The sequence below is a fragment of the Otolemur garnettii genome, unplaced genomic scaffold (assembly GCF_000181295.1).
Source record: "Otolemur garnettii isolate 467f Iridium unplaced genomic scaffold, OtoGar3 scaffold00044, whole genome shotgun sequence".
Lineage (NCBI taxonomy): Eukaryota > Metazoa > Chordata > Mammalia > Primates > Galagidae > Otolemur > Otolemur garnettii.
In genome coordinates, this window is record NW_003852439.1 from 5,513,754 (window position 1) to 5,534,981 (window position 21,228).

At 41.7% G+C, this 21,228-nt stretch overlaps 1 protein-coding gene across 2 annotated transcripts; it reads right to left on the bottom strand.

The window, feature by feature from the left end:
• Window positions 1–1,056: 1,056 nt before the first annotated feature.
• Window positions 1,057–10,738, bottom strand: MPV17L (MPV17 mitochondrial inner membrane protein like). Of its 2 annotated transcripts, XM_003790724.3 has the most exons (4): window positions 10,371–10,738; window positions 6,856–6,926; window positions 2,066–2,095; window positions 1,057–1,989 (listed from the first exon to the last, which is right to left on the bottom strand). In XM_003790724.3, the coding sequence occupies exons 1-4, from the start codon at window positions 10,678–10,680 to the stop codon at window positions 1,810–1,812; spliced, it is 591 nt and encodes a 196-aa protein (XP_003790772.1). In that variant the 5' UTR covers window positions 10,681–10,738; the 3' UTR covers window positions 1,057–1,809. The 2 variants fall into 2 exon arrangements, with proteins under 2 accessions (XP_003790772.1, XP_012661261.1); XM_012805807.2 differs by lacking the exon at window positions 6,856–6,926 and having other exon boundaries at window positions 1,886–1,989.
• Between the last annotated feature and the right edge of the window lie 10,490 nt (window positions 10,739–21,228).

Consider the following 21,228-nt stretch of genomic DNA (forward strand, 5'->3'; position numbering starts at 1 on the left):
AAATAAATAAATAAAATGCAAACACTATTCTTCCATCATCTAAGTAATGTTGAAGTTCATTTAAAATTTTGCCAAGCAGTAATTACCACAATTACCCTGGATACACTTGTTTTGATGACAAAATTTGTCTTATTTATTATGACTTATTTTTTTCCTGTTGTATTAACCACTTTTAAAACAATGCAAATAACAAATTATTTTAAAATTGAATCACCTAGAAATTCCCAATAATGTAAAATATATTAATAACCTATTACATTCAGATAAATTATATACTTAGAAATTATATATTTATAACATATAAACTTATACTATAAATTATCATATTTTAGGCATATGTTCATAAATTAATCTTGAATATAAATTATCAAAATAAATGAACAGTTCCATGCTTCACATTTTGAAATCTGTGAAATACAAAATTGAAAGCAACAGAATTATGGTGTCATTCTTATATATAATTTGCTGAATCTTCTTGAAATAAGATATTCACATAATTTTTAAACTTGCTGGTGTTGAGGTTAGACAAACTGAATAAATTTGGAAGATTAGGTCCGTTTTATCATGTCTACTTTAAATATAAAAATCTATTTTAAACCACCGATTTTTAAAAATAGATCATCAGTGTGAAATTTGAGGTTATTATTTTCCTTGGTACTTTATGGATTGGAGTTCTTCCTTCCTCTGGAAGTCAATATATTTCATTTAGAAGCCAAATATTGGTGGGGAGTGGTGGCTTCACACCTGTAATCCTAGCACTCTGGAAGGCTGAGGCGGGTGGACTGCCTGAGCTCACAGGTTCAAAACCAACCTGATGGGCTGGCACCCATAGTTCGGTGGTTAGGGCACTGGCCACATACATCGAGGCTGATGAGTTGTAACCCAAACTGGGCCTGTTAAACAACAATGACGGGTGCTACAAAAAAATAGCTAGGCATTGTGGTGGGCACCTGTAGTCCCAGCTACTTGGGAAACTGAGGCAAGAGAATTGCCTAAGCCCAAGAGTTTGAGGTTGCTGTGAGCTGTGATGGCACAGCACTCTACCAAGGGCAACATAGTGAGACTCTGCCTCAAAAAAAAAGAAGCCAAAAATTTTATTTCATATGTCTAGGAAATGGGGTGCTTCGGTCAACATGCTCAAAACTAAAATACAATAATTTAAAAGTACTTAAATTAGAAATTGTAAAACTAGATAAAATACATTCTTAACAGAACACTATTTTTTTGATGGTAAAAAATGTATTTGTAGAATTTTAGTATCAGCATAACAATAAATTATTATATAGTATTTTGAGGGGAAGAATCTGGTTATCAATATTTTCCTTGATTGAATTCTGTGTAAACAGAAATTTACCATAAGGGCTGTTTTTGGTATAAAAGATAAACTGACTCAAAAATGTTTAGGAGATAACCTGAGATTTTAGAATAGAGATGTAAACAATCAAAATTGGGATTCCTGACAAATATTCCTGATTTTTGAATATTTAAAATATTCAAATAAAAATATAATTAACTCTAAAATATTTAATAACTCTAAAACAGTGGCTATTTTTGTCACTGTTATTGATATTAACCAAAATAACAGAGAAGTGAAAACATTACAGAAGTAAGATTTTCAAAACAGAATGAGAGGAAAAACAAGCTTGACTACAATTCAAAATAATCACTGATAATTAAAAAACAAGTGAGTCCATAGAATACTATTGTAATTCTTCAAAATGAAGCACATAACCGTTAAGTATTTTCTCTGCAGGCAATCCAGTGCATTTTAGGACAAAATTTAGTCACTTTAGGAGAGTCCTTGACTTCTCATTTCTCTGGGGGCCTTTCAACCGCACTGGCCTCCTTCATATGAAGGAAGGTGAAAGCTGACTTCAATGTGCCATCACCACTCTGCTGAGAAAAGCAAATGAAGGTGGCCCAAAGAAAACCACAGAGTCCGGTGTAAGCTGTTCTCCAGTGAACAGGAACAAGGCTGAAGTTGGTCAGCTGAAACAGAGAGAGTCTGTTAGAATAGCCATAAACCAAAGCCATCAGTGAATATTCTGAGTAGTTTGAAACTCACCTGTACAAAAGGCCAGTACATCAGAGCAGTCTGGAATTTAAACAACAACAACAAACTTTATTAAAATAACTTTTAACCACACAAAACAATTGTGCAGTTCATTCTATAAGAAATTAAATATCAGGCAGATAGGATGCCAGGATGGCATTATATTTCAGGCTAAGCTGATTAAAGTAGACTACTTTAAGGCCTCTAGAGTAGAGAGGGCTGGGGAGTTCTGGGAAAAACTGCTAGGTATGAAATATTTGTATTAGATATATTCATAGGTCCAGAATGAAAAGTCTTTCCAGAATCAGCACCAATTCTAGAAGACAACTGCTTTAGAAATAACAACATACATTTATGTATTGCAATTTCCCAGTTAGCCTAAGTGAATGATGCAGGAATATATTTACACTTACAGGATCATTGATGACACCTTAAAACTATACACCAAACCATTCTTTTTGTTTCCATTGATTGAAAATTAAAATGATTCAAATATAGTTACTGTATGACCCAGCAATTTCATTCTCAGGTATATGCCCCCCAAAACTGAAAGCATCCACATAAAAGCCTGTACCTGAAAGTTTACAGCATCTTGCTTCATCATAGTCAAAAAGGTAGAAACAACTCAAGAGTCCATCAGCAGATGAATGAATAAACAAAATGCAGCGGATTGACATAGCGTAACATTAGGGCAATAAAAGGAATTTGGTATTGAAACATGCTACAACATGGATGAAATTTGAAAACTTTAGGCTAAGTAAAAGAAGCCAGACACAAAAGGCCACATATTGTATGATTCCATTTATGTGAAATGTCCAGAATTTGCAAATTCACAGACAGAAAGGAAATTCGTGGTTGTCAGGGGCTGGAGAGAGAGGGAATTGGGAGAAACTACTAATCCATATAGGGTTTCTTTTTGACATGGTGGAAATGTTTTGGAATTAGATAGTGGGGGTGGTTGCACAACTTCATCAATAAATTAAAGAATCATATACTTTTAAAAGGTGAATTCTATGTTATGTAAAATTTTATGTTTTGTGCATCTTATCGCAATAAAACAAAAATTAAAAGAATGGCTGCTTAGGGGACAAGATCATTTGATCAGCTTCCCCTCCAGGCCCCACAAACCATTTTCAATGGAATGGTTTGCTAATAATCTACATGTATGTAAACTATGTCATGCTATAGAAAAAGTTGAGTCAACATTTTTGTGTATTACAAAATATTTTTTATGTGTATTTGTACTTTTATTTTGAATCAGAGTCTCACTCTGTCACCCTAGGTAGAGTGCTGTAGTGTCATAGCTCACAGCAACCTCAAACTCTTGAGCTCAAGAGATCCTCTTGCCTTAGCCTCCTAAGTAGCTGGGAGTACAGGTGCCTGCCACAACACCTGGCTATTTTTTTCTATTTTTAGTAGAGACAGGGTCTGGTTCTTACTCAAGCTGGTCTGGAACTCCTGAGCTCAAACAATCCACCCACCTCAGCCTCCCAGAGAGCTAGGACTACAGGCAGGAGCCACCTTGCCCAGCCACAAAATGTTTTAGATAGACTTATTTTAACAGGCTTTATCCTACACATTCTGACAAAAATGTTACCATTGTGAATTTTTTTAAAGATAGAGATCTTGGTGTGTAAATTATATCTAAAAAATAAAACTAGAGGTGTTCACAATTGTTCTTAAAAGTATAATTACAGACTTATTTCTTTTTACTAGTTTGTTCTTTCTAAGATTTCTAAAATAAATACAGTAAAACTTCCATAGTTGACCACTTCCTTAAGTTGACCTGATTTTCATAGATCAGACATGCATCACATGTACATCTCAGCACAATGGGCCTAGTTTCTTATGTTGGCCACCTCCATATGTTGACCAGTTTGTTATAGTCCCTTGGTAGTCAACTTACAGAGGTTGTACTGTAAATGCAATAAAAGCTTTATAATACATATTTTCATATTTAAAATAGGTATTACATGTAATACATATTTTTATATTTAAAGTATATATTCACTTAGGAATTTAATTCTTTAGCAAAAATAATCAGAAAACTAAACTCATCCAAATGTTGCCTTTTTTTGTTTTGAGACAGAGCCTCAAGCTGTCACCCTGAGTAGAGTGTTATGGCATCACAGCTCACAGCAACCTCCAACTCTTGGGCTCAAGAGAGTCTCCTGCCTCAGCCTCCCAAGTAGCTGGGACCACAGGTGCCCACCATAATGCCTAGCTATTTTTTGGTTGCAGCCATCATTGTTGTTTGGCAGGCCAGGCTGGATTCGAACCCGCCACCTTAGGTGTATGTGGCTGGCACCTTAGCCACCTGAGGTTGCTTTATTTCTTATGACCACTTTTTTTCTTGTCAGAACGCAGTATTATCTAGTGTCCAGATCTTAGTCTTACACAATTCCTCACAAAAAGGGATCAGGACTCAGAGAATTGGCTGATTCAGGCCTGGGGCAAGTACAAGGTACAAGATATAAGATGAGCCTGGAATATCTTTTTATGCCAGAAAGTCATAAAATGGTTTAAAAAGAAAAAGAAGAAGGAGGAGAAGGAAAAGAAAAAAGATGGGGGATGTCACAAGGACATAGGAACCAGCTTGAAGGGACTCCCACTGTCCAAATCTGGGACACTTAAATGCTAAAAATAATGAAACACAGTCATGAACTCTCCTCTGTGCATGTGGAAATCTCCCTTTGAATATCCTAAAGGCATCTGGAATTCAACATTTCCCAAAGTGAACTCATCTTGGTTTCTTCCCCTCAAATTGCCTCTACATCCTCAATCAAGGGATGAACTTCATCCACGCTGTTGCTCAAGCCAGAATTTGAGTCTTCTAATTGACCATTCAGACCTACCAATTAATCTACCTTGTAAATATTGCTCAAACCACTACCCTCCACTGCTTCCTTTTTTTTTTTAATGTGAACTTGGTTACGGTAACTTCCAGCGGGTTTCCCTTGCTGCCATTACCTAAAGATGAAGTTCAAGATGCCCAGCATAGTATTCAACAGCCTCCAAGATCCAAACTCACTCCCAGCTGCTCCCCAACTCATAATTAATACTGTGTGAACACCAAACTGTTTACGGTTTCTCCCTCCTGGGAAGACCACGTGTTTCATTCATTGTTGACTCTGCTTAGCTCCTTCTGCCCCTGGAACTCCTTGAATATTTGTCTGACTGCAGCTGTTCTTTATAACTCCGCTCAAGAATCCACTCGCCCAGAAAGCCTTCCTTGAGCCCCTCACCCCCACACTTCCACACTTCCCTGGGACCCAATGCATTTCTAGTAACATTCTAGTTAACGACTTGTCTATTTGTCTGTCTATCCTACTTGACCAGTGGTTCTCAACCTTCCTAATGCCATGGCCCTTTAATACAGTTCCTGTGGGTCGTGACCCACAGGTTGAGAACTGTTGCACTAGACTCTAAGTCCCTTAAGGACAGAAGCTGAATCGTTATTTTTTTTTTTTCTACCTTCCACTAACGATTAGTACAGTGCTAAAAAGTAAGTTTTTATTATGGGAGATCTTCAGAAAAGTCCCCAAATGGGGCTGGGCTTTGGATTGCTGGTACCGCTTTTTTTCTGTGGATGCAGATGAGTCTAACTCATTGCAACCACTGTTTTCTCAAAAAGGTATGCAAAGATCCCTATGTTTCTCCCCAAACAGGCCGCCTGTACACCTGCATTAAGGAAGGAGACTCTGAAACACTGACTCATACAAATCTCTGTGTAAAGCCCCCCCCTTTTTTTCAACTCTGATTGTTGCTCTTTTTTTTTTTTTATATGTTAGATAAATATCACCTTAGGCTCCATGACATAGTGGGGACACTTTTTCCTTTTCCAATCTAAAACAGAAGAAAATCACATTTGGATGTGATGGGCCCACAGTTTCTTCCCCCAGAGAAGTAACAAGAGTTCTGACTGCTCTTTCCTGTGGTTACCATCTCTGAGTAGAAGAACTCAGGGGAAGACTATGGCTTCAAGCCTCTCTATGCTTTGCCTCTAACCATCAAGTGGTAGGCTGGTTGGGGGGTCAGAGCCATTGAACAGACGATGCTAGAACAGTGCAGGTAACAGCTGGGTGTGGCCGGGTACTGCTTTTGGCCGGGAATTAAGCACATGTGAAAACCTCAGCCAGTCTGCACATATTCTGGAATTCTGAAGATTCATCTCATTGTGATTAACAGAATCAAACATGCTCCAGGCCGGAGATGAAAGGCAACCCTAATACTGCCTTCTGGACATTGTCCAATAAATCTTCTTTGAATAAATGAATAAATATTTGTTAAACGGGATTGTATATGTTTGTGCCGAGCAGACAGAACACTAGCTGACTTGCGCTGAGCCTACGAATTTCCCTCCGGAACATTATCCTTTTCTGTAAATACCCTTGGGATGTTAATGTTCTTTTCACCAGGACCCGGTAGAACACACACCTGGAAACTTTGGTTCTCAATGGGGGAAATGTTTTCATTAAGGCACTCATATTCTACAATTCCTGTTTTACCAAGAGGCTCCAAAATGTACAAAATAGATTGTGATCCTTAATAAGAGTAAATATGATAAATTCAAAAATCGTTGTGAACGTTAACTAGAATTCAGAGATACCGTTTCTTTCTGGTTCATGGAAGTACAGACAGTCTTAAGGCCGCCTCTCATTCATCTAGCAAAACAAATTTAAGACCTCTGTGTCCAAATAAGGGACCCATGTGTCAACCAAACTGAAACACTAAGAACAGTTTTATTAAATGTTAAAAATATACAAAAAGATTTAGATTACATTTTCAAAAGCCTGTCTTACCTTGTATGTATTCCAGAATTTCTGTTTCAGATCCAAAAATATATCTTCTTTCCCCTGGAGAATGTTCATACCTACTCACCAAAACATACACCAAAAGAATTTTAAAAGATTCAGCAGGAAGATTACTATTAACAATATATGTTCATATTTCCCATGCCTACGTGCAAAATAACCACTATCGCTCACTCAATATGTCCTTCCTGACTCAAACAGTGAAAAGAGAACACCATCTCCACTCTGAGATTAGATAGATCTTAAAGGAATGATAAATATGAAGTGAGAATAGCAAGTTTAAAAAGTTATAGCAGAATTCTTTTTTTTGAGACAGAGTTTCACTATGTCCTCTCCACCACCAACCCCCGCCTGTAGAGTGCCATGGCATCACAGCTCACAGCAACCCCAAACTCTTAAGCGATTCTCTGACCTCAACCTCCCAAGTAGCTGGAACTACAGGCACCTGCCACAACACTCGGCTATTTTTGTTGTTGTTGTTATAGTTGTCGTTATTGTTTAGCTGCCCAGGCCAGGCTCAAACCAGCCAGCCTCTATGTATGTGGCTGGTGCCATAACCACTGTGCTATAGATGCCGAGCCAGCAGAATTATTTTTTCAAAATATTCCAATTTTAGTATATGTGCTGCTGAAGCAAGCACTATTTTTTCAGAACAAACCTTAAGAATTTACAAAAACAATATATGTTACTATAGTGGGACTATTGGTGACTTTCTTCTAGCTTCCAACTTTTTATGAAATGTTTAGTTTGAAAATTTTAATTTATTTCTTTTTTAAAAGGCTGGTAGGTATCGAATATTCTGGCTACTACGAATTTCCTGTTGGTATTATTCTGATCAAAAGTTTGAAAGTAATGTACCAATTCAGCCTTTCTGAAAACACTTTGAAAACTATTTTTTTGAGACAGAGTCTCACTCAGTCACCCTGGGTAGAGTGCTATAGTATCATAGCTCACAGTAACCTCAAACTCCTGGGCTCAAACAATCCTCTTGCCTCAGCCTAAGTAGGTGGGACTATAGGTGCCCACCACATCACTCAGTTATTTTTTCAATTTTTAGTAGAGATGGGGTCTCACTTTGCTTAGGCTGGTCTCCAACTCCTGAGCTCAGGTGATCTACCAGCCTCAGCCTCCCAGAGTTCTAGGATTACAAGGATGAGCCACCATGCCCAACGTTTTTGTTTTCTTTTGTTGAGACAGGATCTCACTCTATCACCCCAGCTAGAGTGCAGTGGCATCATCATAGCTCACTGAAACCTCAAACTCTAAGCTCAAGAGCCTGCCTTAGCCTCCCGAGTAGTTGGGAATACAGGCCTGCACCACCATGCTGGTTAATTTTCCTATATTTTGTACAGACAAGGTCTCTCTGTGTTGCCCAAGCTAGTCTTGAACTCCTGCCCTAAACAATCTTCCTACCTCGGCCTCCCAAAGTGCTAAGACTACAGGTGTGAGCCACAGCACCCAGCTCACTTCGAAAATTTGATCTTCAATATCTCTAAAAAGAAATTCAGGGAACAAGGACAAATTTCTCCTATTTCAGAAAGGGTATAAAAATGAGAGTTCTTTAAAAATCCCTCTCCCACCCTTCATCAGGAGGAAGGGGAAATATGACCTTTGTTAGTTAATTGCAGGAGATTCTTACTAGACTCAAAAGAAACTCAACAAAATATTGGTAATACCGTGTCCCACTTACCTAGCATTAAATGCTAAACACTTCATGTGCCTCTTTTCATCTGTCCTTCCTAATAATTCACTAAGGTAGGTAGAGTTACAAAGGAGGAAAAGAGCTTAGAGAGTTAATAGCAGACTAAATCCAACCCAGGTGTCTGATTTCTGAGTCAGATCTCTTAATCTGTTACTACTCTGGCTCCTTGAAGTGGCCCTGGCACACAGGATCATCTGATCCGTGCAATTTCCATGCAGTGCCTTACACAAACATCCAACCTACCCTCTCCTTCCCCCTTCATTGTAACTTGAGGTGAGGGAAACTGGACCAGAAACTTGAAAAGCAAAACAAAGCAGTAATCCAGTCAGGGATCCGTACCAGGGGTCTCTGTGTCAGTACAGGCCGCTCCAAGCCCTGTCACTGCATCTTTCTGGTTTCAGACAGACTGACCACACTCTGATCATTAGAGCATCAAGATTAGGAACACGATTGAGAGCCTGGACTGTGTTGTCTTTGGATGAGTCACATAACCCCCTTGAGATGCAGTATCCTCATTTATAACTAGGACATACTGAATACCTGCCACTCCGGTTGTTAGAAGATAAAATAGGAATGTAGTCCCCGAAGTCCCAGCTCCCTGGTTTTCAATCCCTTCACCAGGGTACAAGGCACTATCAAGAGGCCAGGGTGAGAGGATCACTCAAGGCCAGGAGTTCAAGACCAGCCTGAGCAACACAGCAAGAGGATCACTGGAGCCCAGGAGTTTAAGGTTGCATTGGGCTATGATGACACTGTTGCACTCCAGCCTGGGCTACAGAGCCAGACCTTGTCTCAAAAAATAACAATAATAATATCCATGGCGCAGGGTACACACCCTTAAAAGGGCAAATTGCCTGACCTCAACTTGGTTATGAAGGCATCAATAATCTCTAAGAGAAGTCACCTCACATTTGGGAGGTATCTGTAAGCCCCAATACCAAGGTCAGGCCCAGGACTCATGGGGGAGATTTTCTGAGGGAATCATGTCCCTCCCCAGTTACTTAGCCCACTCCCTTGAAAGCTACAGAAATTACTTTGATGACAGTGGCCACAGAACCCCTTCCACTTTTCTTAGTATGGGGGAGAAGGGAAAGTTCCCACAGTCAGGCCTCGGCTCCACCCCAACCCAAGGAGGATTTTCTTTAGAGAGGACTCCCTGGGCCCTCACAGGTATAAAGTCTTCTAAGGCAAGGATCCAAGGACACCTCACATTTTCTATGACACCTCCTTGGGAAAATCGTGTTACCAAAACAGGACTAGGGCAGGAATTTTCTGAGGAATCAGGCACAACCTCAGGTTCCACCGGCTCTGACTCCCGGGATCACCAGTCCCCTTACATTTTGTTGGTGTGTTGGCCCCAGAGACCCAGGTGTGGAATTTTGAAGGTACAGGGCTGGGCACCCACCCCACAACGGGCTCACCGAGACTGCAGTTGCTACAGCTTCAAGTACAGGTCTCCTCGACTTTCCTGTGGGCCTTTTTTAAGGGGGAAACTGCCTCCTGAGTCCTGCCCAACCTTAGTGTCCCCGGATCCTTGAAAAGTTGGACTTCGAGCTTCCCAGCTCACGCAGTCTCCTGCCAGAGCCCTCCAACTTTGCACCCTCTGAAACCTCAATCCCCAACCCCAGACACCCTGGCCCCTTCGTCCCGGTCTCGAGCTTGTACCCAGCCCGGACCCCGGCATGCTGGGCTCCTACGCGGGCCCTAGACACCTGCAAACCCCACTCCCTCCAGTCCCTCAAAGCCGTGTCTTAGGCCCCCTCACCGGCTCGCGCCCCAGGCCCCCGCCCCGACCCCTCACCGACGTAGAAGGCCGACAGCGCGATGGGCCCGCCGACCGCCTGGTCGCACAGCACCTTGGCCAGAACGGCGCGTGGCGCGCGGCCGGGCAGCGCGCGCTCCAGTAGGCGCAGCCACACGTAGTTGAAGTTGGCGTGGAAGGTCAAGGCCACTGTGGCCACGTGCCGCGTCTGGCGCCAGTCCGCGGGGCAGTCCCGCAGCCGCTGCTGCAGCGCGTCGCCGGCGGAGTAGAGTCCAGTGTAGAGGAGGACGTTGGTGGGCCACGGGTAGCGCTGGCCCGCGCGCTGCAGCACCCGCCACCAGCCCGCCATGCTCGCTCCCGCTAGCCACAGCCGGGAAGCTCGCCTGACCGCGCCCGCCGCCGCCTGGGCCCCGCGCAGATTCCGCCGCTGCCGCCACCTGCACCTGCCTGCGCCAAACGCCCAAGAGCCATTGGGCGGCCTGCTCACACCCTGCCTGCGCGGTCCAATCCCGTGGCCACTGGCCATCGTGGGGGCTGAGCACTCGCAAAGTGCTTGGTCCGCCTAAGGCATTTCTCACGCGAAATGACCAGAATTGGCTAAGCCACAAAGACAGAATGTAGATCCGAGATGGAAGCGAGGTAGGATATGAATGACAGCTAGCTGGCTATGGGGATCATTTTTGGAATGATGGAAACATTTTGTAATTAGATAGTGTGATGGTTGCACAGCTTTGAGAATACCCTAAAAACTACTGAATTGTGCACTTTCAAATGGTGACGTTTATGGGATGTGAATTATATCTCAACAAATAAAGGGAGAAAAAAATGAAGGGATAGTGAAACTCAGTTATCAAAATAGCAACTCTGTATGCAGAAGAATTCATGCAAAGAATTTTCTTTGTTGTTTGTTTTTTAGAGACAGGGTCTTGCTCTGTGGCTCAGGCTGGAGTGCAGTTCAAACATCATTGAAGCTTCAGATTCCTGGGCTGAAAGGATCTTCCTGCCTCAGCCTCCTAAGTAACTGGGCCTACAGTTGTGCCATCAGGCCCAGCTAACTTTTTAATATATATGTATATATTTTTAAAGACTAGGTCTCGCGGCTCGGCGCCTGTGGCTCAAGCAGCTAAGGCACCAGCCGCATACACCTAAGGTGGCGGGTTCTAATCCAGCCCGGGCCTGTCAAACAACAATGATGGCTGCAACCAAAAAAATAGCCGGGCGTTGTGGCGGGCGCCTGTGGTCCCAGCTACTTGGGAGGCTGAGGCAGGAGACTCACTTGAGCCCAGGAGTTGGAGGTTGCTGTGAGCTGGGATGCCATAGCACTCTACCCAGAGGGATAGCTTGAAGCTCTGTCTCAAAAAAAAAAAAAAAAAAAAAAAAAGATTGGATCTCTTGATGCTGCCCAGGCTGGTCCTGAATTCCTAGCCTCAAGCAATCCTCCCACCTCAGCTGACCCAAAGTGCTGGGATTACAGGTTTACACTGAACTTGGCCTCACATTTCCAACAACTCACTGACGTTGTGTACCTTTGTTTGCAGAGAATGTCACAAGTTAGAACTTGAGGCCGTTCACGAATGTGCATCTTGCCATCGCCTCTTCAGTTTGTGCCTCAATGTCCATTGACTCCCCAAACACATGATGAGATCCCAGACACTGTCTCAAGCAGGAGGTCAGTGGGGACCCACAGGGCAGCTTGTGTAGAAGCTCTGACCACATGGCCCACGTTCTCTCCTTACTTCTTTTCCTGACTTGTTTATTTTTTTCTTTCTTCACAGTCACATCTAACTAACCTGGTTCTCTCCCCCTCATTTGTTCTTTTCTATTTTTGTTCTATTTTATTTAATCTTTATTTTTAAACTTTTAATTTAATTAATTTATTTTTTGAGACAGAGTCACTCACTCTTTTTTGGTAGAGTGCTGTAGCATCACAGCTCACAGCAACCTCAAATTCTTGGGGTCAAGCAATTCTCTTGCCTCAGCCTCCCAATTAGCTGGAGCTACAGGTGCCCATCACAACACCAGGCTAATTTTTTTTTGTTGCAGTTGTCATTATTGCTTTAGTAGGCCCAGGCCAGGTTGGAACCTGCCAGCCTCCATGCACATGGTAGAGCCCTACCCAAGGTGCTATGGGCACCGCCTAACTTTTAATTTTAAAATAATTCCAGATTTAGAAAATAGTACAAAGAATTCCCATAGACTCCTCACTCAAGCTTCCTCAAATATTGACATCTTGCATAACTATAGTACAATAATCAAAAAAAGGAAACAAGCACAGCTGTAATACTATTACCTCACCTACAGACCTTATTCACACTATTGCCAATTGTCCCACTGAAGTCCTTTTGTCCCCATCTGGCATCCAATCCTGGATCACTTTGCATTGCATTGAACTGTCATACTACCTTAGTCTCCAATCTGGGCTGCTAGCCAGGTATTTTGTAGACTGTATCTCAATTAAGCAACTCCATTGTTACAGGGCTGAGTTATATCTCCCAAGAATGCATATGCTGAAGCCCTAACTCAACACCTACTACCTCAGAATGTGACTGTATTTGGAGACACAGCTTTTAAAGTGGTGAATAAATTAAAATGAGGCCTTTAGGAAGGGCTCTACGCCAATTTGTCCAGTGTCTTTATAAGAAGAGGAAGTTTGAGCTGGGCCTTGTGGCAGACACCTGTATTCCCAGCTACTCGGGAGGCTGAGGCAGGAGGATGACTTGAGCCCAAGAGTTTGAGGTTGCTCTGATCTATGACTGCATGGCACCCTATCCTGGGCAACAGCATGAGACTCTGTCTCAAAAATAAATAAATTTAATTTCACTTTTTAAAAAAAGAAGAAGGAAATTTAGACACACAAAGAGGCACTGGGGCACACACAGGAAAGACTGTGAGGAAACAGCAAGAAGGCAGACTTCTGTAAGCTAAGGAGAAAGGCCTCAGATTTAAACCAACCCAGAAGACACCCTGACCTTGGACTTCTAGCCTTTAGAACTGTGAGAAAATAAAGTTCTATTGTTCCAGCCATGCAGCTTGTGGTATTTTGTTGTGGCAGCCCCAGAAAACTAATATCTCCATTCTCTTCAATTGCCAGGAATCTGCCAATTTCTGTGTTCTCTTACCCTTTCTGTCCATCCATTTGCCAATTTCCAGCCCTCTCCTCTCCTCCTTCTTGTTGCTGGTCCCCAGTAGATCTTTCTCCCAGCTGGGCAAGTGCCTAGCTCAGGAAAACATCTCTTTCTTTGCTCATTACTTATACCCCCCTATTGCTGCTGTATATGTAACACATGAACACACATTTAATGGCTTAAAACAATACAGATGTGTCGTCTTGGAGTTTTGGAGGTCAGAACTCTAAAATGGGTCTGCAGGCCTGCATTCCTTCTGGAGGTCCTAGAAGAGAACCCATTTCCTTGACTGCTATAGCTTCTAGACTCCCCCTGCACTCCTTGGCCCCATCCTCCATCTTCAAGATCAGCAGCACAGCATCTTCCAACCTCTCTGTTGTTCCATTGTCACACAGCCTTTTCTGACCCTGACCCTGCTGTTCTTAGTCCTAGAACGACCCTTGTGATTATAGTAGGCTCACCTGGATGATCCAGGATACCCTCAACATCTCAAAATCCTTATGTTAATCACATCTACAAGGTCCCTTTTGCTATGTAAAGCAGCATATTCATAGGAGATTAAGATGTGTACATCTGGCTCGGCGCCTGTGGCTCAAGTGGCTAAGGCGCCAGCCACATACACCTGAGGTGGCAGGTTCGAATCCAGCCTGGGCCCGCCAAACAACAATGATGGCTGCAACCAAAAAATAGCCAGGCGTTGTGGTGGGCGCCCGTGGTCCCAGCTACTTGAGAGGTGGAGGCAGGAGACTCTCTTGAGCCCAGGAGTTGGAGGTTGCTGTGAGCCATGATGCCACAGCACTCTACCCAGGGCAACAGTTTGAGGCTCTGTCTCAAAAAAAAAAAAAAAAAGATGTGTACATCTTTGGGGGGCCATCACTCAGCCTATGATATCTCTCTTTACCCTGTCTTTCTTCTCTGTAGACATGTTGGTCTCCCCTTACAGCAATTGGTCATCTAAGCTGAGATCAAACTCCCCATTTACCAACACATACAGATCAGGACTGTTTGTCCAGGCATCAGTTCATTCATTCATTCAGTTGATAAATATTCACTGAGCACCATTATGTGTTAGGCACTGAACTATAGGCTATGGGTGGAAATGATTTGTACTTGCAATGACTTAAAAAAAATTCAGTTCCTGCCTAAATTAGAGAAAATGCTTATGGTCTATTAAAAAAAAGGTAAAACTTCCCTAATGATTCATTTGCAGTTCCCTTAATCAAATGTGTTAGAGAGAAAATAGAGCAAATTGGGTTCCTACTAAAAAGTCATATGGTCAGGTGGTGCCTGTGGCTCAAAGGAGTAGGGTGCCAGCCCCATACACTGGAGGTGGTGGGTTCAAACCCAGCTCCAGCAAAAACAAAACAAAGTCATATGGTGTATGAAACAAGGAAAATTTCTCTAATGATTTCTACACAATTCTATTAACCAAAATTAGAAACATTGGCTCAGCATCTGTAGCACAGTTGTTATGGCACCAGCCACATACACTGAGGGTGGTGGGTTAGAACCCAGCCTGGGTCCACAAAACAACAATGACAACTGCAACAAAAGATAGCTGGGTATTGTGGCGGGTGCCCGTAGTCCTAGCTACTAAGGAGGCTGAGGCAAGAGAATTGTTTAAGCCCAAGAGTTTGAGGTTGCTGTGCGCTGTGACGCCACGGCACTCTACCAAGGGTGACATGACGTAGTGAGACTCTGTCTCAACAACAACAACAACAACAAAGAACAAATTTGTGTTTCTGGGAAAAGAACCTTGGAGCTAGAAAGTGGGGTAGGAGTATAGGTGTGCCCATACCAGAGGCATATCTATACTATAAAATTTCTTATTGTTCACCTGAAATTCAAAGTTAACCTGGTACTCTGTACTTTTTAAAAATTTATTTTGCTAAATCTGGCTACCCCAAAGGGAGGGAAATGCTGTTTACTGAGTGCCTGCAGCATATGTTAGTTCTCCAGATTGACTCATTATTCCTCACAGAACCCCAAAGAGTCGAGGGATTGCTAATGACCCATAGAGACATTTATCTTCCAAAATTCACAGTGGGCTTTATCAAGTAACTTGACAGATCTACTTAATGGGCACTTAAAGAAGAAGAAAAAAAGAATACTCAGAAGAAGGTTCAGTATTTCACATGTATTCCTGTATTCTCAGCTCTTCTTAAAAGCAATAAAAACATCAGTAGCTAAAGACAATCTATCACTCATGCAAGTGCTAAAAGACTCACACAGCCCTCACCCAAGAGGAGGTGCTCTAAGATAAATTAATTCATTACACTGATGCTTCATCATCTGTGGAAGCTGTGATTCGGAGCCCTCCAGCAATAATGAGGCAACACGCTCCTGTGGTATTAATATCCCTGAACAGTGGGGGGATGACTGGAGAGAACCAAGGACTGTGTTAAAATGTGAAAGGGGAGTTTTGTTAGGAACTCTTTCAGCAGGGAGTAAGCACTGATGTGGGAGCTGAGCTTCATTCACAACTAAGGATCACATTAAAAAGACATTAAGATGATTACAATGGAGTTTATTATAGCTGTTAATATTTCATTTTGTTTAAATGAATGGGGGCTTAATCAGAACCCCAAGTGGGCCACGGTGTCTAAAATGTAACTTCTTTTGCTAATCCTGACATCTCTACAAATAAAAGACTACTATGTTCAAAAGGCCCTAAGACCAACAGGATGGTATTCCAAGGAGCAGATGAAGTAATTGGCTAAGACCACTTTGGTCAAAAAAGGTAACATTGAACTTCCACTTGTCTCTGTGGGTTTGGGCACAGAGCAGGAAACTGAAGCAACTGCCTTCCTCTTTGTGACCTGAAATGGGGCTGGAGGGAGGCCAATAGATTATCTAAGCCCCCCTTCCGGATACCTTTACCCCCCCCCATCATTCCAGAGTTCTTCATCCTTAATATCAGTTCTGCAATTTCTCCAACACCCAGGTGAATGGAAGGGGATACTTTGATTTGAAGCTGAGTGTCTCAACAAGCTCAAGGTTTTTGATCAGAATGTTGCTATAGAGCAGTAAAAACATCTGTGCTTTATGCAAACTTTCAGTATGATTTTTGTTTTTAAATTTTTTTAAAAAATTTGGATAACTTTGAATGGATAGGATTGAAATTATGGTGGTAGAAATTTCCCCTCCCCAAGGAAAATGCAAGAAATACCCTTCTGGGCCCAGCGCTCAGCAAAATTGTTACAAAGTATATTAAACAAGTACCAAGATGACTACTAGGCCCAGGGAAAAGAGCCCAGGACTTAACTTGAGCATCTTGGTACTTTCATGCCTTCAAGTAGATGGCTTAGACCACCCCTGACTGCTTTGGAGCTGCTTTGGCTGTCCTGTGGTGCCCTTTAGCTAATTGTACTAGTCAAATCCCTGTTTTGTGGAGAATTGTTAATATCATTAACATAACATGGGTTGCATAACAGCTCTTTGATGATGGTACTGAGATTGCCTGACTTGTTTCACTGTGAACAAACAAGGATACTTTGTTGCATTACTCACTGGGAAGAGATTTAAAGCTTCACCACAGAGTGGGCAGATGCAAATGTTGCATGCAAGAAAATTCCTACAAAGCAATTCCTATACTGGGCAGGAGTTAGAGCCCTTAGAAAGTAACTGCTAATAAACTCTTCTAATTTGTCAAACTGGGCTTTTCTGAGTCATTCTTTGATCTTTCAGCTTTCAGTTTTGGGGGGGGGTTCTACACTGTTCTAGGATTGTCCCCAAACACCCCTTTGCCCACTCCCCGTTTAATGTTCACACAGAAAAAGGGCATACCAAGGCCAGGCACAGTGGTTCACACCTGTAATCCCAGCACTTTGTTTATTTGTTTGTTTGTTTTCATTAAATCATAGCTGTGTACATTAATGCAGTCATGGGGTACAGTGTGCTGGTTTTATATATAATTTGAAATATTTTCACCAAACTGGTTAACATAGCCTTCATGGCATTTTCTTAGTTATTGTATTAAGACATTTATATCCTGCATTTAGAAAGATTCACATGTAAAATCCCAGCACTTTGGGAAGCCAAAGTGTGAGGACTGCTTGAGGCCAGGACTTTGAGACCAGCCAGGGCAGCATAGTAAGACTCCATTTCTACAAAAAATTTAAAAATTAGCTGGGCAATGCCCTGGAAGGCTGAGGTGAGGGGACTTCGAGGCTGCAGTGAGTTAATGATCATGGCACTACACCCTCAGCCTGCGTGACAGAGTGAGACTGTGTTTTTAAAAGATAAAATAAACCAAAATAAAAGGCACTCCAGCTGGGAAACAAGGTCAGAAGGGGAAGTTAGAAGAAGAAAATATAAAATATAAGAAAATATTATATTTAAATATAATGTAAGAATATATTATAAGGCTCTCAGTGGAGCCTTAATTTGTCCAGTTAGCAGAAATATCAAGCAATTCTGTCATGAAATCATCTTAGGCGTCTGTCATGCCTAAGAATTCTGTCTTTAGGCTCAGCACCTGTGGCTCAAGTGGCTAAGGCACCAGAACATACACCTAGGGTGGTGGGTTCGAATCCAGCCCGGGCCCACCAAACAACAATGACGGCTGCAACCAAAAAAATAGCCAGGCGTTGTGGCGGGTGCCTGTGGTCCCAGCTGCTTGGGAGGCAGGCAGGAGACTCGCTTGAGTCCAGAAGTTGGAGGTTGCTGTGAGCTGTGGTGCCACGGCACTCTGCCCAGGGGGATAGCTTGAGGCTCTGTCTCAAAAAAAAAAAAAAGAATTCGTCTTTATGACCTATCCAACTCTTACCATTGTATTGACACAAATTTGTATGCAAGGTGATTTGATCAATATGATCATTTTCTGACCATTTTAATGTTGGTCAGAGCTGAAACAAAATTCTGAACCTAAAATGTTATCTGTCCTTACTCTTGTTTAAAAGTTTGGAATACTTTACCCTTCTATCCTATCCCCAATAGAATATTAAAATGTGGCAATAGATTTCTTATCAGAGATGATAGACCTCATAGACCCCATGTGGAACTTGGATTTTGAAATTGTGCCTTTGGAAGATATATTTGAACTGGAGTATTTCTTAGGCTCAGGAATTATGTTTTTACCAGCTTTATTTTATGTTAACTATTCTTCCTACAACTAGAGTCAGGTAATAGAGCAGTCAGTTGATTTATTTCATTAAATTTCCATTTTTAAGCTTTTTGAACAGAAATAAATTTGTAAATTCTTTTAAAGTACATAAAGAAGGCTCAGCGCCTGTAGCTCAAGTGGCTAAGGCGCCAGCTACATACACTAGAGCTACTGGGTTCAAATCCAGCCCCGGCCTGCCAAACAACAATGACAACTACAACCAAAAGATAGCTGGGCATCGTGGTGGGCACCTGTAGTCCCAGCTACTTGGGAGGCTGAGGCAAGAGAATTGCTCAAGCCCAGGAGTTGGAGGTTGCTGTGATTTGTGATGCCATGGCACTCTGCCCAGGGTGACAGCTTGAGGCTCTGTCTCAAAATAAATAAATAAATAAATAAAAATAAAAGAAAATAAAAAATAATCTGAAATTATGAAAAATCCAACATAGAGGTAGCTTTAAAGATGCTTATCTAGTTACATCCAAACATGCATATGAATTAAGAATTTTCACCTAAGGAGTGAATTAATTACAGATACTTTTCTTCTCCAATTATGCTTTCATGAACCTTTAAAACTTCAATTACTACAGAAATGTATGACTCTACTAATATGTGAAAGAAATAACTGATTAGTACGGGAACAGTTCAGAGACGAACCAATGAGGAGAGGGAAATAATACCTGTAATTAGAACAGGGAAAGTTTAATACAGTTGAATCATATTATTCAAAGTAGTTATGTTCCATAAAGGTACTGAGAACATTGAATTAGCAAATATTAAATCATTGTTTTTAAGGACATACAGAATTAGATTCCTCCAAGGTCACAATATTTTTTATCAACCTTGTTTTGTGTGTGTTTCTGTTGAGGGACACCCTATCCAATATTCACATACATTGTTAATTCATCAACATTGACCCCACAGCCAACAGTTCTCTTACCCATGCTTGAACAAAGCTTATCTAATGAATGTATTTTCTCCATTAGGCGCTTCACAGTTCTCTTGTACTTAGGGACATTGGATAGCACCACAGAACTACCTTTGGGGGACATGTGAAACAGCAAAATCACATGTACACACACACACAAAGCATTCTGTCACCTTGTTCAACCTCAGCTGGGAATGGGCGTGTTGAGTGACTCAATTGTTAGTTACTGTGTGCATTTGCATCTTCAAATGATGGCAAAAGCACCACAGGTATTGATTTTTTTGAGTTCCAAATAAATTTTAGCATGTATGCCAATTTGCAAATACAGAGTCCACAAATAATGAGAGTCTACTGTCTGAAGAAATGCTAACAGAAAATTGGAATAATGGGAGATTAAGTAGTAAGAAGAGAACTCTAAAAAGTATGGAAACAATAGATACAAGGAACAGCCTATGACTGAGACGGGACACCCAAGGAAGCCCTCCCTCACACACTCTCCAGGGCTGAGATCCTGACCATGTTGGGAGGGCACAGCCCTGGTTCACCAAATGGTAATGAAGACAGTTGCTGTAGTGCTGTGCCAACTGGTGGAACTTGCTGGATTTCTGTCCTCTTCAACAAACTTCCTATGGGACAGCGTCTCACTGAAGGTATGCTTACTACAAAACCTCTCCAGAAGGGAGATCCTCCCAGGGAAGCTGCTGCCAATGTATGTATGGTGTAAGAGCCGGGCTGTGGAGAAGCCATTAGCAGGAATCAGGAAGCAGAACCCTTTCCTCTTGTAATGTCTCTCTAGTGGCCTCTACACACAAACTTAAATTAACATGGTGCCAGCTGGAACAGTGTTTAAAGGGCCCCGATCCCCTTTACTCAACAGGCAAAAATGATGAATTTGAAGTTGGGAGACAATAAATTAGTAACTGGCACAGTACAGAAATTTTTTTTTGAGACAGAGTCTCATTCTCACTCTGCCCTTGGTAGAGTGCTGTGACATCATAGCTCACAGCAACCTCAAATTCGTGGGCTCAAGTGATCCTCCTTTCTCAGCCTCCCAAATAGCTGGGACTAAAGGCACCTGCCACAACGCCCTGCTATTTCTAGAGCCAGGGTCTCGCTCTTGCTCAGGCTGGTCTCCAACTCCTGAGCTCAAGCAGTCCACCTGCCTCAGCCTTGTAGAGTGCCTCAATCCTTATAGGATTACAGGTGTGAACCACCATGTCAGGCTACATAAATGTTTTCTAAAAAATACTTCTTCAACAAATATGAAAACAAAAAGTGTAATTAAGAAAATTAGCATCTTGAGTTAACCACTGTTTCTACTTTTGGTAAAAATTTTTATAGTCATTTCCGTGCCTGTATACAATTTTTCCTTTTTAAAAAGCAAATAGACTCCTGCTATGCATACTGTATTCTTACCAACCTTTTAGAGTCAACACTATGTCGTCTTTCTATGTTTATAATAGGTATTTATCTCTGTCACTCTTTATGGAAGTACCATTATTTGGCCAATTCTGTATTAGACCATTGGACATATAGTTTGTTTTCAGCTTTACTCTTACAAACAATGCTTCTATGGATATCTTTAGTCTACATTTCTGAGAACAGAACTTTAGTTTTGTAAATTTTTATTAAATCATAGCTGTGTACATTAATGCAGTCATGGGGTACAGTGTGCTGGTTTTATATACAATTTGAAATATTTTCACCAAACTGGTTAACATAGCCTTCATGGCATTTTCTTAA